The sequence below is a fragment of the Chiloscyllium plagiosum genome, unplaced genomic scaffold (assembly GCF_037043375.1).
Source record: "Chiloscyllium plagiosum isolate Xiang-an unplaced genomic scaffold, Cpla_swu_hap1 HiC_scaffold_12, whole genome shotgun sequence".
In the NCBI taxonomy this organism is placed as follows: Eukaryota; Metazoa; Chordata; class Chondrichthyes; order Orectolobiformes; family Hemiscylliidae; genus Chiloscyllium; species Chiloscyllium plagiosum.
Genome location: NW_028270150.1, coordinates 86794227 through 86808784, shown reverse-complemented (window position 1 = coordinate 86808784; position 14558 = coordinate 86794227). Strand labels below are relative to the sequence as shown.

The 14558-nt window shown below is 40.5% G+C and overlaps 1 protein-coding gene across 1 annotated transcript in view; it reads left to right on the top strand.

The window, feature by feature from the left end:
• kpna3 (karyopherin alpha 3 (importin alpha 4)) overlaps positions 1-14558 on the top strand; it is an 88223-nt gene that overhangs the window by 48329 nt on the left and 25336 nt on the right. The window contains exons 7-10 of the mRNA XM_043700423.2: positions 1784-1869; positions 8174-8260; positions 10212-10381; positions 13485-13529. Of these exons, the coding sequence (XP_043556358.1) occupies positions 1784-1869; positions 8174-8260; positions 10212-10381; positions 13485-13529 (388 nt within the window). The remainder of the gene's footprint in view (positions 1-1783; positions 1870-8173; positions 8261-10211; positions 10382-13484; positions 13530-14558) is intronic.

The following is a 14558-nucleotide window of genomic DNA, read 5'->3' as shown; positions in this document are numbered from 1 at the left end:
AGGGAAGAATCTCAGTAAGGAGTTGCTCATTTACAACAGTGATGTGTGATATCTTCTATTGGAGGGTACTGTATCTGTGGAATTCTGTACTGGAGAGAGCTGTTGATGCTCAGTTGTTCAGTATGTTCAAGGTTGAGATACAGATTTTTAATCTGTGAGGGAATCAAGAGTTACAGGGCAAAGGCAGGAAAGTGGAGTTGAGGATTATCAGATAAACCACACAGCCCTGCCTTCTCAACGTTACTTTCACCTGAGGCACAGTGACCCTTTGGATAAACTCACCACAAGTCATACTTCTCTGATGAAAGGGCAGCCTGTGGTCTGCTGGGACTATGGTCATTTTCACTGAAGACAAGTAGAGAGATGATGTTGGAGTCCAAATTTGGAGTACTTTTGCTGGGTTTTGAACTTCTAGAAGGCATTTGAGAAGGTACTGCATAAAAGATTAATACAACAGGTAAGAGCACATTGGTTCAGGGTAATATATTAACTTGGATTGAGGATGAGCGAACTATCAGAAAGCAGACAGTTGGATCTTTTTCTGGTTGACAAGTTATAGCTAATTGGGTACCAAAAGTTCAGTCCTCATGCCCCCAAATATTTACAACCTTTATTAATTACTTGGGCTGGAGGGACAAAATGTACATAGCCAAAATTGCAGATGACACTAAAGCAACTGGGAAAGTAACTTGTAATGGAAAAAATAAATTTGTAGTTGACAGTAGACAGTTTCGGTGAATGGACCAAAATTTGACAGGTGAAGTTTAACATAGATAAATGTGAGTTTATCCATTTTGTCAGAAGAATCGAAAGGCAGCTTAATATCTAAAGAGAGACAAACTTCAAAATCTTTTCATGTAGAATGATCTAGGTGTCCTCGTGCATGAGTTGCAGAAATCTACAATCTTGCAATTGTACACAGCATTGACGAAACTGCACCTGGAGCACTGCATATGGTTTTTGGTCCCTTCATTTGAGGAAGGAAGTAATTGCATTGGAAGCAGTTCAGAGAAGGCTCACTAGATTAATTCCAGAGTTCAGCGGCTTGTCGTATGAGGAACAGTTGAGCAGTCTAAGCCCATACTTGCTCAGGTTAAAATGGATGAAAACAGATTTAATTGAGGTACGTAAACTGCTAAAGGGAGTGGGAAAAGTAGATGATTATCAGTGTTTCCTCATGTGGGACAATCTAGAAATGGAGATCATAGTTTTAGGCTAAGGCTGGCAGTTTTACAACCAAAGTCATGAGGAATTGCTTTTTTCAAAGTGTCACGGATCTGTGAAATTCACCATCCCAGATCAGTGCACACCAGGCTACTGAATAAATTTTTACTTAATAAAGGGTTATGGGAGCTAGCAGGAAAGCTGGGATGAGATTGGTCATGATCATATTTAAATGGCTGAGCAGGTTCGAAAGGCTGAAGTGCCTCCTACTCAGTTCTTTGACTTTCCATCAATCAAATAAGGCCATCAGTAGAATTTGAAAAGCGAACTGACAAAGTAGTGGATAACATTTTGAAAGAGCCAGAATTTGTGTACATATCATTTGAAAGTAAATAGTTTCAACCAGAAACCAGTCATGTGGTGACACTTGCAGCAATATGAAGGAGACAAAATAAAACTTCAGCATATCTGGCATTAAGTAATAATCTGGTGTAAGTTTTAATATTTAGTGTAGTCATGAAATTTTGATGTCGTGAAAATATAGTTAAAACCCATCAAATCATGTTCTTTGAAGTTTGAAGTGTTGCACTGGAATGATGTGTGGTTATTAATGTTACAGTCCATCTCTTCAGTTTGAAGCTGCTTGGGCGCTGACTAATATAGCATCTGGGACTTCTGCGCAAACTCAAGCAGTGGTTGAAGCAAGTAAGTGACAAAACCAGTGGCGATATTAATCCAATAGTATGTTTAAGTCGTTTGTGCTGGTCATGTACATTGCTGCACTTGTAATTTCAAGCAAGTTTACCTATAATATGCAAGCAGAATGATGTCATTCAGTATTAAAGTAAAATCTGTTTTTCTATGCACTGACAGTGTTCAACAGTACCAGGAACAGGATGTTTGCTATAAAATCATTTCAAAAATTACTGTCAATACAGTATTACCTTGACAGCTTTAAAATGTGTGAATGCACAATGATGGTAAAGAGATCTGTCCTCAGGTATAAATTCAGTACAAGTGTCTTAGATGTAATTAGGTTTTCAATTAATAAGAAATCTGAAAATATGTTTTAGTATGAATATAAATTTCAATTCTGTTGTTGTGCAGCCTTCCATACCAAATATTTCAACATTTTGGTTCCTTTTGTAAAAAAGGCAATTTCGAAATAAAAACTTAGAAAATTGTTTTTGGATGTTTCAGCAGCTGTAATGTGAGCCTCTAAATTCCAACTCCCATCATGTGCAATAGACAATCGGTGCAGGAGTAGGCCATTCTGCCCTTCGAGCCTGCACCCCCATTCAATATGATCATGGCTGATCATCCTTAATCAGTATCCTGTTCCTGCCTTATCTCCATAACCCTTGATTCCACAATCCTTGAGAGCTCTATCCAACTCTTTCTTAAATGAATCCAGAGACTGGGCCTCCACTGCCCTCTGGGGCAGAGCATTCCACACAGCCACCACTCTCTGGGTGAAGAAGTTTCTCCTCATCTCTGTCCTAAATGGTCTACCCCGTATTTATTAGCTGTGTCCTTTGGTTCGGCACTCACCCATCAGCGGAAACATGTTTCCTGCCTCCAGAGTGTCCAATCTTTTAATAATCTTATATGTCTCAATCAGATCCCCTCTCAGTCTTCTAAACTCAAGGGTATACAAGCCCAGTTGCTCCAGTCTTTCAGTGTAAGGTAATCCCGCCATTCCAGGAATTGACCTCGTGAACCTACGCTGCACTCCCTCAATAGCCAGAATGTCTTTCCTCAAATTTGGAGACCAGAACTGCACACAGTACTCCAGGTGTGGTCTCACCAGGGCCCTGTACAGCTGCAGAAGAACCTCTTTGCTTCTCTACTCAGTCCCTCTTGTTATGAAGGTCAGCATGCTATTAGCCTTCTTCACTACCTGCTGTACCTGCATGCTTACCTTCATTGACTGGTGTACAAGAACACCCAGATCTCTCTGTACTGCCCCTTTACCTAAATTGATTCCATTGAGGTAGTAATCTGCCTTCCTGTTCTTGCCACCAAAGTGGATAACCATACATTTATCCACATTAAACTGCATCTGCCATGCATCTGACCACTCACCTAACTTGTCCAGGTCACCCTGTAATCTCCTAACATCCTCCTCACATTTCAACCTGTCACCCAGCTTAGTATCATAAGCAAATTTGCTAATGTTATTACTAATACCATCTTCTATATCATTAATATATATTGTAAAAAGCTGCGGTCCCAGCACTGATCCCTGCGGTATCCCACTGGTCACTGCCTGCCATTCCGAAATGGAGCTATTTATCACTACTCTTTGTTTCCTATCAGCCAACCAACTTTCAATCCAAGTTAGTACTTTGCTCCCAATACCATGCGCCCTAATTTTGCTCACTAACCTCCTATGTGGGACTTTATCAAAAGCTTTCTGAAAGTCCAGGTACACTACATCTACTGGATCTCCCTGGTCCATCTTCAGAGTTGCATCCTCAAAAAATTCCAGAAGATTAGTCAAGCATGATTTCCCCTTCATAAATTCATGCTGACTCTGACCTATCCTGTTACTACTATCCAAATGTGTCGTAATTTCATCCTTTATAGTAGACTCCAGCATCTTTCCCACCACTGAGGTCAGACTAACTGGTCTATAATTTCCTGCTTTCTCTCTCCCACCTTTCTTTAAAAGTGGTACAACATTAGCCACCCTCCAATCCGCAGGAACTGATCCGGAATCTATCGAACTCTGGAAAATACTCACCAACGCATCCACGATTTCTCGAGCCACCTCCTTCAGTACCCTGGGATGTAGACCATCAGGCCCCGAGGACTTATCAACCTTCAGACCTAACAGTCTCTCCAACACCAATTCCTGGCAAATATAAATTCCCTTAAGTTCAGGTCCTTCAGCCACTGTTACCTCAGGGAGATTGCTTGTGTCTTCCCCAGTGAACACAGATCTGAAGTACCAATTCAATTCTTCTGCCATTTCTTTGTTCCCCGTAATGTATTCCCCTGTTTCTGTCTTCAAGGGCCCAATTTTAGTCTTAACCATTTTTTTGCCTTTCACATACCTAAAAAAACTTTTACTATCCTTGTTTATATTATTGGCCAGTTTACCTTCGTACCTCATTTTTTTTCTCTGCGTACTTCCTTCTTAGTAATCCTTTATTGTTCTTTAAAAGCTTTCCAGTCCTCCGTTTTTCCACTTATCTTTGCTATGTTATACTTTTTCTCTTTTAACTTTATATGTTTCTTAACTTCCCTCGTCAGCCACGGCCACCCATGCCTCCTCCTAGGATCTTTCTTCCTTTTTGGAATGAACTGATCCTGCATCTTCTGCATTATACACATAAATATCTGCCATTGTTCCTCCACTGTCATCCCTGCTAAGGTATTGCACCATTGAACTTTGGCCAGCTCCTCCCTTATAGCTCCATAGCTCCCTATATTCCACAGAATATTGTCACTTCCGATTGTACCCTCTCCCCCTCAAATTGCAGATTGAAGCTTATTGTATTATGGTCACTACTTCCCAATGGCTCCTTCACTTTGAGGTCCCTGACCAATTCTGGTTCGTTGCACAATACCAGATCCAGAATTGCCTTCTCCCTGGTCGGCTCCAGCACCAGCTGTTTTAAGGATCCATCTCGGAGGCACTCCACAAAGTCTCTTTCTTGAGGTCCAATACCATCCTGATTCTCCCAGTCTACCTGCATGTTGAAATCCCCCATAACAACTGTAGTAACATCTTTGTGACAGGCCAATTTCAGCTCCTGATTCAACTTACATCCGACATTCAGACTACTGTTTGGGGGCCTGTAGATAACTCCCAAGAGGGTCTTTTTACCCTTAGTGTGGATAGAGCTGAGAAATACTGTCTCTACATCCCCTGATTCTAGGTCCCCCCACGCAAGGGACTGAATATCATCCCTTACCAACATGGTCACCCCACCCCCTCTGCCCATCAGTCTGTCCTTACAATAGCACGTGTAGCCTTGAATATTCATTTCCCAGGCCTTGTCCACTTGAAGCCACGTCTCAGTTATCCCCACAATATCGTATCTGCCAATTTCCAAAAGAGCCTCAAGCTCATCCATCTTATTTCTAATGCTTCGTGCATTCATGTATAGTATTTTTAATTTATTACTGCCCTCACCCTTCCCATCAACTCCCATTTCACTCAACCTTACTTTGAGTTTTCTGCCTCATTGATACAGTTGTCTTTCTTGACTTCCCTTGTTCTAACTTTCCCTCCAATTTCCTTCTTAAACATCCAGTTTGTCCCCTCTCCCCCCCCCCCCCCCCCCCCCCCACCCCACTACTTAGTTTAAACGTAGCTGTGTTGCAGTAGCAAACCTGCCTGCCAGAATGCTGGTCCCTAACCTATTAAGGTGCAAACCATCTCTCTTGTAAAATTTATGCTTACCACAAAACATATCCTAGTGATCCAAGAATTTAAATCCTTGCTTCCTGCACCAGTTCCCCAGCCACACATTCAAGTCCATTATCTCCCTGTTTCTGGCCTCACCAGCCCGAGGAACTGGAAGCAAACCGGAGATAACCACCTTGGACGTCCTGCTTTTCAGCCTCCTTCCTAGTTCTCCGAAGTCCAGCTGTAGTATGTTCCTCCTCTTCTTCCCGACATCATTTGTGCCGACATGTACCACCACCTGTGGCTCTTCACTTTCGCCCTTGAGGATCTCCTGCACTCTGTCTCTGTGATGTCTTTAACCCTGGCACCAGGAAGGCAACACACCATCCTTAAGTCCCGTCTGCTGCCACAAAAACCCCGGTCAGTTCCTCTCACTATGGAGTCCCCTATTACCACGGCTCTGTGCAATGTCCGACTCTTCCGCTCTGTCTCCACGCCAACTTTTGATTGACAGACCTGGCCGCCTCTCAGACTGGCAGTGTCATCTGTCTCTACTCTTTCCAAAAGATTCAACTTGTTCCTGACAGGTACTTCCCCCGGGGTCTCTTGCACCTGTCCCCTCTCTGCCTTCCTCATTGTCTGCTCTCTTCTGGTACGATTGGTGTAATAACCTCGCTGAAGGTCTTGTCCAGAAAGATCTCGTTCTCTCGGATGAGCCTAAGGTCCTCGAGTTCTTTCATCAGTGCTGCAATATGCTCTGTCAGTAGCTGAACGTGCACACACTTTCCACACTTATACGAGCCAGACACACCAGAGTCGTTGACCTCCCACATCAAGCACATAGCACACTGAACCAGCTTGGCAGTCATGTCTTCACCCTCTTCAACTGTGGCATAATCACTTCACTCAACCTCCTTGTCAAAGACTCCTGAGCTAAAGCCTCACTCTTCAATCCACAGGAACTTCCTTGGACCCTCTTTTTGGAGCAAGTCTGTGGATTTTTAATTTAGGTTAGAGGAGGGAGGGAGGCCCTACTTTGTAGGACCTGGGGTCTATAACACACCCACTCAAATAACAATCACTTACCTTCCTGACCGGCTTTGCACTCTGCCTTCACTTCCGCCCAGCTCCCGCCGCTCTCTGATGCGAAAAGTACAGCACAGAGATAACCTTAATCAAACTCGCTAATGTTTTCTGTAGTCATACCAAATTGGGCAATTACTCCTTGACCCCAGCAATGTCCGAGTGTTGGTCAACCTGACCTATACTTAAGTCATCCTCCATTGTCTCCCATTTTGAATGTAGTTTCAGAGGTATTTCCTTTGCTGATTTCATTCTACCACATCCCATTAGAGCCAGTAAAGATTTATTCTTAGTACCTTGATTGATAAAGTTCAAATCTACAGTTCACTCTTCCCCTTTTGCTTATTTATCTCTAGCACCTTGCAGTTAGGGTCCATTGACATGGGTGAAGTTTGCACCTGTACGCCAGCGACACCCTAATGGACCTGCCACCTGCCTCTGTTCCAAACCCACCTATATTGTCCACCTTCTCAACTGATATCGAGTCATAAATGAGCCTTGATTTGAACGCTGTAAAGATTAAGGAACAAAATGTTAGATTACCACTCAAGTCAAGGATAAATGCCCTTAGATTGGTTGGGCCTAACTCGTTTCAGTAGTCAACATAATTTCATGCACCCACCATCAACACTAACTTCCCCTCTGATTTCCTCTCTGTTTTATATTTATCCGTGGGATGTGAGCATTGTTGGCTGAGCTGGCATTTATTGCCCATTCAGAATTGCCCTTGAAAAGGTGGTGAACAGTCTTCTGAAGCCTGTCAATTTAACAACTTTATCAAAAAGAGGAAGGATTAAAAATAACAGGTCAGCTTGCTTCTGGGTCACATTGCATATCCAAGTTTTATAGACACTGACTTAGCTGAAGAACTTAGAGCAGAGTATGTTAACTTTATCAGAATACAATCAAAGAGTTTTTAGCTTCTCTGTGAATTGACATCTGGCTGTCTAGAAATACTTGGAGGGTTGCAACTTGTAGAGGCTATTCAATATCCAGTTCAGTCTCCGTTAATGGAGAGGCTGTAGTACAGAAATGTCTTTTGAGTAGTCTGCATTTATTTACTGCCTTCAATTTGGCAAAGTCCACTTTACCACTTGAGATTGTCACTAGCCCTAAGCAATGTGTTAATTTCAGTATGTTATTGGAGAAGATCGACTTGAGCCAGATGTACCTTGTTTTCCAATTTGCTTATTAAGTAAAAATTTAATTCACCACTAGTTTCTCAATTTTCTATACATCTGAGGTAAATGTTTTTCAAATGTGACATATTTTACTCAATATTTCCTTCACAGTACAACTAGCATGCAAAAAATAGTTTGCACTTCCACCTCCCGTCAACTCAAACCCAGCAGACAACATTGTCATTTTCTCTGCATAGTTAAAAGCCAACAATTTGACTTGTTGGAGAGTGTTTTTGTAGGTTTTCATTTCAAGCTGAATGGTAGTACATACTACACCTGAAAGCCAATTATAGTCTTAAGATTTCCATAAATGTTCTTTTGGATGCTGTTCTTTGATTGTTCTCTTGGATTAGAGTAGTGCTAACATTTTGTGTTTTGGTTCCAGATGCTGTGCCTCTGTTTCTGCGATTACTGCATTCCCCACATCAGAATGTTTGTGAGCAAGCAGTCTGGGCTCTAGGGAACATCATAGGTTTGTATTTTTGTTAAGCCTTTTCTTATACTGTTAAAAGCACATGGGAATTCTGGCTTTATGAATTGAGATGTAGAATTCAAAAGCTAAGTTTTTATGCTGAATTTTTATAAATTACTAGTGAGATCTTAACTGTATCCAATTCCAGGTACCACACTTCAGGAAGTTTGCCTGAGCTTTGGAGATGGTGCAGAGGAGATATATTACATTTTCTTTAACTCACTGGATGTTGGCACTGATGAAAATGCAGCCTACATTTTCCATTCCCATTTGTCATTGAGAAAGTGTTAGTTAACCACCACCTTGAACTACTACTGTCCATATGGTGGAAGGTACATCCATTGTGAATTCCAGGATTTTAATTCAGTGGTGATGGAATGATACTAATTTGAGTTAGTAAGGTATATTTGATGGTAGTGGTGTTCCATATGCTTGCTATTCTTTACCTTCTTGACGACAGTGGTCACATGTTTTCACAGGCGGTGTTGTCATGAATCAGTCACAGTGTGTTGGTGGTGGAGCAAGTGAATATTAAGGTGGTGATGTAGTACTAATCAAGTGGGCTGCTTTGTCCAGGATGATGTCAAGCTTCTTGAGTGTTATTGGAGCTGTACTTGAAAGGGCTCGCAGAGAGCATTCCATCACACTCCTGACGTGTCTGGTAGATGGTGTTATGACCTTTGCAAATAAAATGGCAAATGACTCGCCATGTAATTTTCAACCCCTCGCCTGCTTTTGTTGCAGTATTTGTAGATGGCCCAGTTAGGTTTGGAGTCAGTAATACCCCCAATGTGTTCATGGTGAGAGTTCTGTGATAATGTTGGTTAAATTCACTTTTTTGCTGAAGCTAGCAATTGCCTGACTATGTTGCTAATTTTATTTCTCAGCCCAAACCTGATTAATGCCCAGGTCTTGACCCAGGAAAGTGAGGGCTACTACATTATCTGAAGAATTGAAAATGGATACTTAAATTGTCAATCAGTTATTAATCTAGTCTTATGAAGGGGAAAGTTTATTTGTGAAGCAGCTGAAGCTGGCTGAGTTGAGGACACTGCCCCTGAGGAGTTCCCTTTAGCGATATTCAATAATTGAAATAGTGGTCTCCACAAATCTCAGATCTTCCTTGATATGGCTTGAGCCAGTGTATCCAATTTTACAGTAGCTCCTTGATGCCACATTCCATGAAATGCTTTAACATTCACCTCACCTCTCACATTCAGCACTTTGGTTCATGTTTGGGCCAAGTTCATCATGAGTGCCCCTGATGTATCAGTTGAGCAGGTGGTCAGTGAGTGCCACTGTCAAGCCCAACTTCCATCACCTTTTGTTGAGATTGGATTGATGCCAGGTATGAGAGACTTAAGTTACGTGGCGATAGAAGCTGTAATTGTTTTCAGAGAACCGAATGTGGAGAGATTTAATTGCATTTGCTCAAACTTGAATATAGTTTTGTTCAAGTCACAAGTAGAAACTGTTACCACTGACAGGAGTGTCAGTAACCAGAGGGCATAGATTTAAGGTCATTGGCAAAGGTTTCAAGGGGAGATGAGCAGAACTAGATAGAGTTGTTATGCAGCATTTAAAAGGGTGGAAGATCAATCATCTCTTTCAAGAGAATTGTAAGTAACAGCTTAAACTTTGAGAGAGAAACAAGTAGTGATGTGGAGCTTATTGGATAGCTTTTTTCTCGAATCATGAACAGGCATAATGAGGTGAATGGGATGCATTACTGTATGATTAAATTTGAGTCCTAAATTGAGAATTGTATTGTTCAATCATTCAAACAAATCACCAAAATAACATGTATATTTTTGCATTGAATTATTTTAATGAGTTTGTGCATTAACATTTTCATCTAACTGCTGTATATACATCAGTTACAGCATTTTCTTTCATAAAACATTTCAGGTTCTCATCTCTAATGCAAACATTTTCATTTTCACTTCTTTAGGTGATGGTCCTCGTTGTAGAGACTACGTCATCTCATTGGGAGTTGTCAAACCTCTTCTGTCTTTCATCAATCCCTCCATCCCCATAACTTTCCTCCGAAACGTCACATGGGTCATAGTTAACCTCTGCAGGAATAAGGATCCACCACCACCAATGGAAACAGTTCAGGAGGTAAAGAAATTAGACGAATGTTGTTGGCTTTTAAAAGTAAAATAACTCATGCTGTTGGCTGGAGCAGATCTATTTTCAAACAGACTGGATAAATCTGAATTTCTTATGCTTTGAATTCATGGTTTGATGGTGATAGGTCTATATATGTGATATATATATATAGAATGAACGCAATTGAAATGATTTGCCCATGGTAATTAGGAAGGTTAAGGCGGGTTGAGTATCACGAGCTGGTAGTTTATTGTAATCACGCCATACATTTGCTCAGTAAAGGCACATGCCAGTTTGACAGTAGTAAATATGATGGATACTTACTACAATATTTTATGCAACTGGGAAATTTTATATATGGCAACATTAGTGTATTCAATACTTTTGGAACCATTAAGGCTGTTGGCTGTCTTCTGTGTAGAGGGGTGTACCATCATAAAGCCTTGGTAGATTTGGAATAGCGTTTTATTGTGATGGAAATGACAGCATGAAACAATGTGGTAAATTTAAAGGTATAAATAGGTTGAGGTGTGAGTGGTTCAAATATTTAATAACTTGCATTCATATGGCACCTTTAATGATCATGGGGCATTACAAAACACTTTACAAAATGTTGTAAATCTTGCTGTGGAGGATTTACAGTCACTATTTTGTGCATAACAAGGTCTCACAAATAACAATGAGATAAATGGAGGATCATCTCCTTCTTCTATTGGTGCTGGTTAATGGCTAAATGTCATGGATGCTGAGTATCTGTACATTGTTGGAATCAATAGCTACACAAATAAAGTTTACATTAAGTATCAAATTCCTTGCTTTCAAATCATGCATCCATTATTTAAATCTCTTTTTTTAAAAACTGTAACGTATCATTTTAGTCTTTATCATAGAACAGTACCACACAGTACAGGCCCTTCAGCCCTCGATGTTGTGCAGACCTTTTATTCTACTCTAAAATCAAATTAACCTATGTGCCCTACATTTTACTGTCATCCATGTATCTGTCCAAGAGTCGTTTCAAACATTTTTTAAAAAGGCACAATATTTACACACAAGAAACATGAAAAAGAAGGGTGGCATATTGGCTCAGTGGTTAGCACTGCTGCTTCACAGTGCCAGGGACCCGGGTTCGCTTCCAGCCTCGGACGACTGTCTGTGTGGAGTTTGCACATTCTCCCCGTGTCTGCGTGGGTTTCCTCCGAGTGTTCCGGTTTCCTCCCACAGTCCAAAGGTGTGCAGGTGAGATGAATTGGTCATGCTAAAATTGCCTGTAGAGTTAGGTGCATTAGTTAGTGGGAAATGGATCTGGGTGGGTTACTCTTTGGAGGGTCGGTATGGACTAGTTGGGCAGAAGGGCCTGTTTCCACACTGTCGGCGAGTCTAATCAAAAACTTATTTCCATTATTCCAGCAATGCCCTAATGGATACTCAAACTTCAGTGAAAAGGCACACCAACTCTATCCAAAAATTGCTCTTGGGTGCACACTCGGACTGACGTTGCCTGGTTCATGCTCTGTTTCTGTGTCCAAAAATGAACTAACAAATATCTATTTGTCTCCAGTTTAGAAAGCAAGTTCACAAAGTAATACAGCAACTATCATAACAGTCATTAGATTAGATCTCCTCCTGTTACATCAGCTTCTCAAAATCCACCCCTTTCACCATGCATTTGGTTATAGTTTTGAAGTTTTCTTGCCCTGATGCCCATTTCTGTTTCGCTGTGTCTGTGTGAAATATTTTGGGTCTTTGGGACTTAGGTGCAAGTTATGTAATGCCATTGAATCATAGTGCATGCTGTATTTGACTTTCTCCCAGAAGTCATTATTTTGTTTTTCTTCCCTTTCCATGTTTACTGTCATTTTTATTTGAAATAGCACTGTTCAATGATAAGTGCGATTTGCTAACACCAAAGTTCTGCATGCATGCACAACATTAAGATGGCTATTGAATATTGAAAAATTGTTCTACTTTGTTTTGCGCTTAATATTTTACAGTAGTTGTAGAATCGCTATATACTGGTTTATAAAAATATAATTTTCAATTTAAGTTTTTAATCTAAAGCACAACTGATTATTTCCAACTGTGCATGTGTACACGCTCCAGCACTATAGTAAACCGATTGTCATTAACTGGTATTTATATCTTTATTGATAAGCAATATTGTTGAAAATGTGCATGCTCCTTGGTGTCAGCAAGTGGAGCCATAGTGACATGTCTTAATAGAGTCATTGAGATGTACAGCATGGAAACAGACCCTTCAGTCCAACTTTTCCATGCTGACCAGATAACCTAAACTAATCTAGTCCCATTTGCCAGCATTTGGCACATATCCTTCTAAACCCTTCCTAATTCATAAACCCATCCAGATGCCTTCTAAATGTTGAAATTCTACCAGCCTCCTCCACTTCCTCTGGCAGTTCATTCCATACACTCACCCTCTGCATGAAAAAAATTAGCTGTTATGTCCCTTTTAACTTTTTCCCCTCTTAGCCTGTTCTGGACTCCCCCAAACCAGTCTATTTACCCTATCCATGGTCCTCATGATTTTATCAACCTCGATAAGGTCTCCCCCTTAGCCTCTGATGCTCAAGGAAAAACAGCCCCAGTCTATCCAGCCACTCCCTATAGCTCAAACCTTCCAGTCCTGCCAACATCCTTGTAAATCTTTTGTGAATCCTTTCAAGTTTCACAGCATCCTTTCAATTCGTGGGAGACCAGAATTGCACACAATAATCCAACAGTGGCCTAACCAATATCCTGTGCAGCTGCAACATGACCTCCCAATTCCTATACTCGATGCTCTGACCAATAAAGGAAAGCATACAAAACGCCTTCTTCACTGTCCTAACTAACTGAAACTCCACTTTCAAGGAACAATGAACCTGCACTCCAAGTTCTCTTTGTTCAGCAACACTCCCCAGGACCATGAGCGAAAATTGTCCAGTTGTATAAGTGCTGTTCCAGCTTGTAACTAATTTGTCTAGCTATCGTGGCAAGTGTGCAATCCTAAATTGACTATAAATACTTGTTACTGCATCTGATTGGGTTTAATTTGTGATGTTCTGTCCTGAGAATTTAATCACCGAATATGTTTTTCACTTTTCCTCTACAGATCCTACCGGCACTCTGCGTGTTGATATATCATACAGATATTAATGTAAGTAGTGTACTAACTCCTGGCAAAGAACATGCACAGCCTCCATGTTTTCAGATTGTTGATTTTTTTAAAGAATGGAATGAGTGTTCCTAACAAGGCCAGCATTTGTTTCCCATCATTAATTGCCCTTGATGCGGTGTTCCAGTGGCAGGGAGATTTCCATGGCAGATTGGGGCATTTTAGCCAACAATAAAGCACGTTGATCTCCTTAGATTTTGGAAGAACGTTGATCTCCTTAGATTTTAATTATTCAAATGTTAAATATATTTTAAAATTGATTTTATCCCAAGAGTTAACTTATTTTGTGTACCATGTTTTTACTGTAAATTTAATATGAGTTGGCTTCGTTCAATGCATGTAAATTTTCCTGGTCTTGGACAGTGCTACAATCTTTAAGGCAGTATGATTGTCTATAAATCCACATATGTGGGTAAGTTAGTGATTGCACAGTTTCTCTCACTGAGAATTTCTGAGAGACTAATAACTAATTCTCGTCCTATTAAAACAAGTTCAATAATAGTAAAAGTCCAATTTTTTAAAATGTGTGAACAGTTTGTGTTCAAATTAGAAATATTTGTTGGTCTGTTTTTATGTAGTTACGACAGTGTGACTATTTGTGCTGACCATAATTATTCCTCTAAAGCTGTCAGCAACATCTGACAGCGCTCACATGATTAACTCTAAAATCAAAAAGTTGTTGTCTGTGTATCTGTCCTACTTGATGCACTGTTGAAGTTCTTGGAGATGGCAACCAATTAGAAGTTATTGAATTGACCAGAGCTTGCCCTTTCTGCTGTTAGACTCTATATAAGGATCCCTGAATAAGTTATCATTTTTTGCATGTGGCAACCAGTCCACATTTTTCATGTTTATATTATTTATTCCTAAACAAAAACACATTTTGTCAAATCTTCCCATCTTGCATTCATTGGGACAATTCACAAGAAATTCATTCAAAGACAAGGATATCCTTTTTGGATAAGGGGGAGTGCTGATTAGTTATAAATAAAGCTTGACAATTAACTGTCA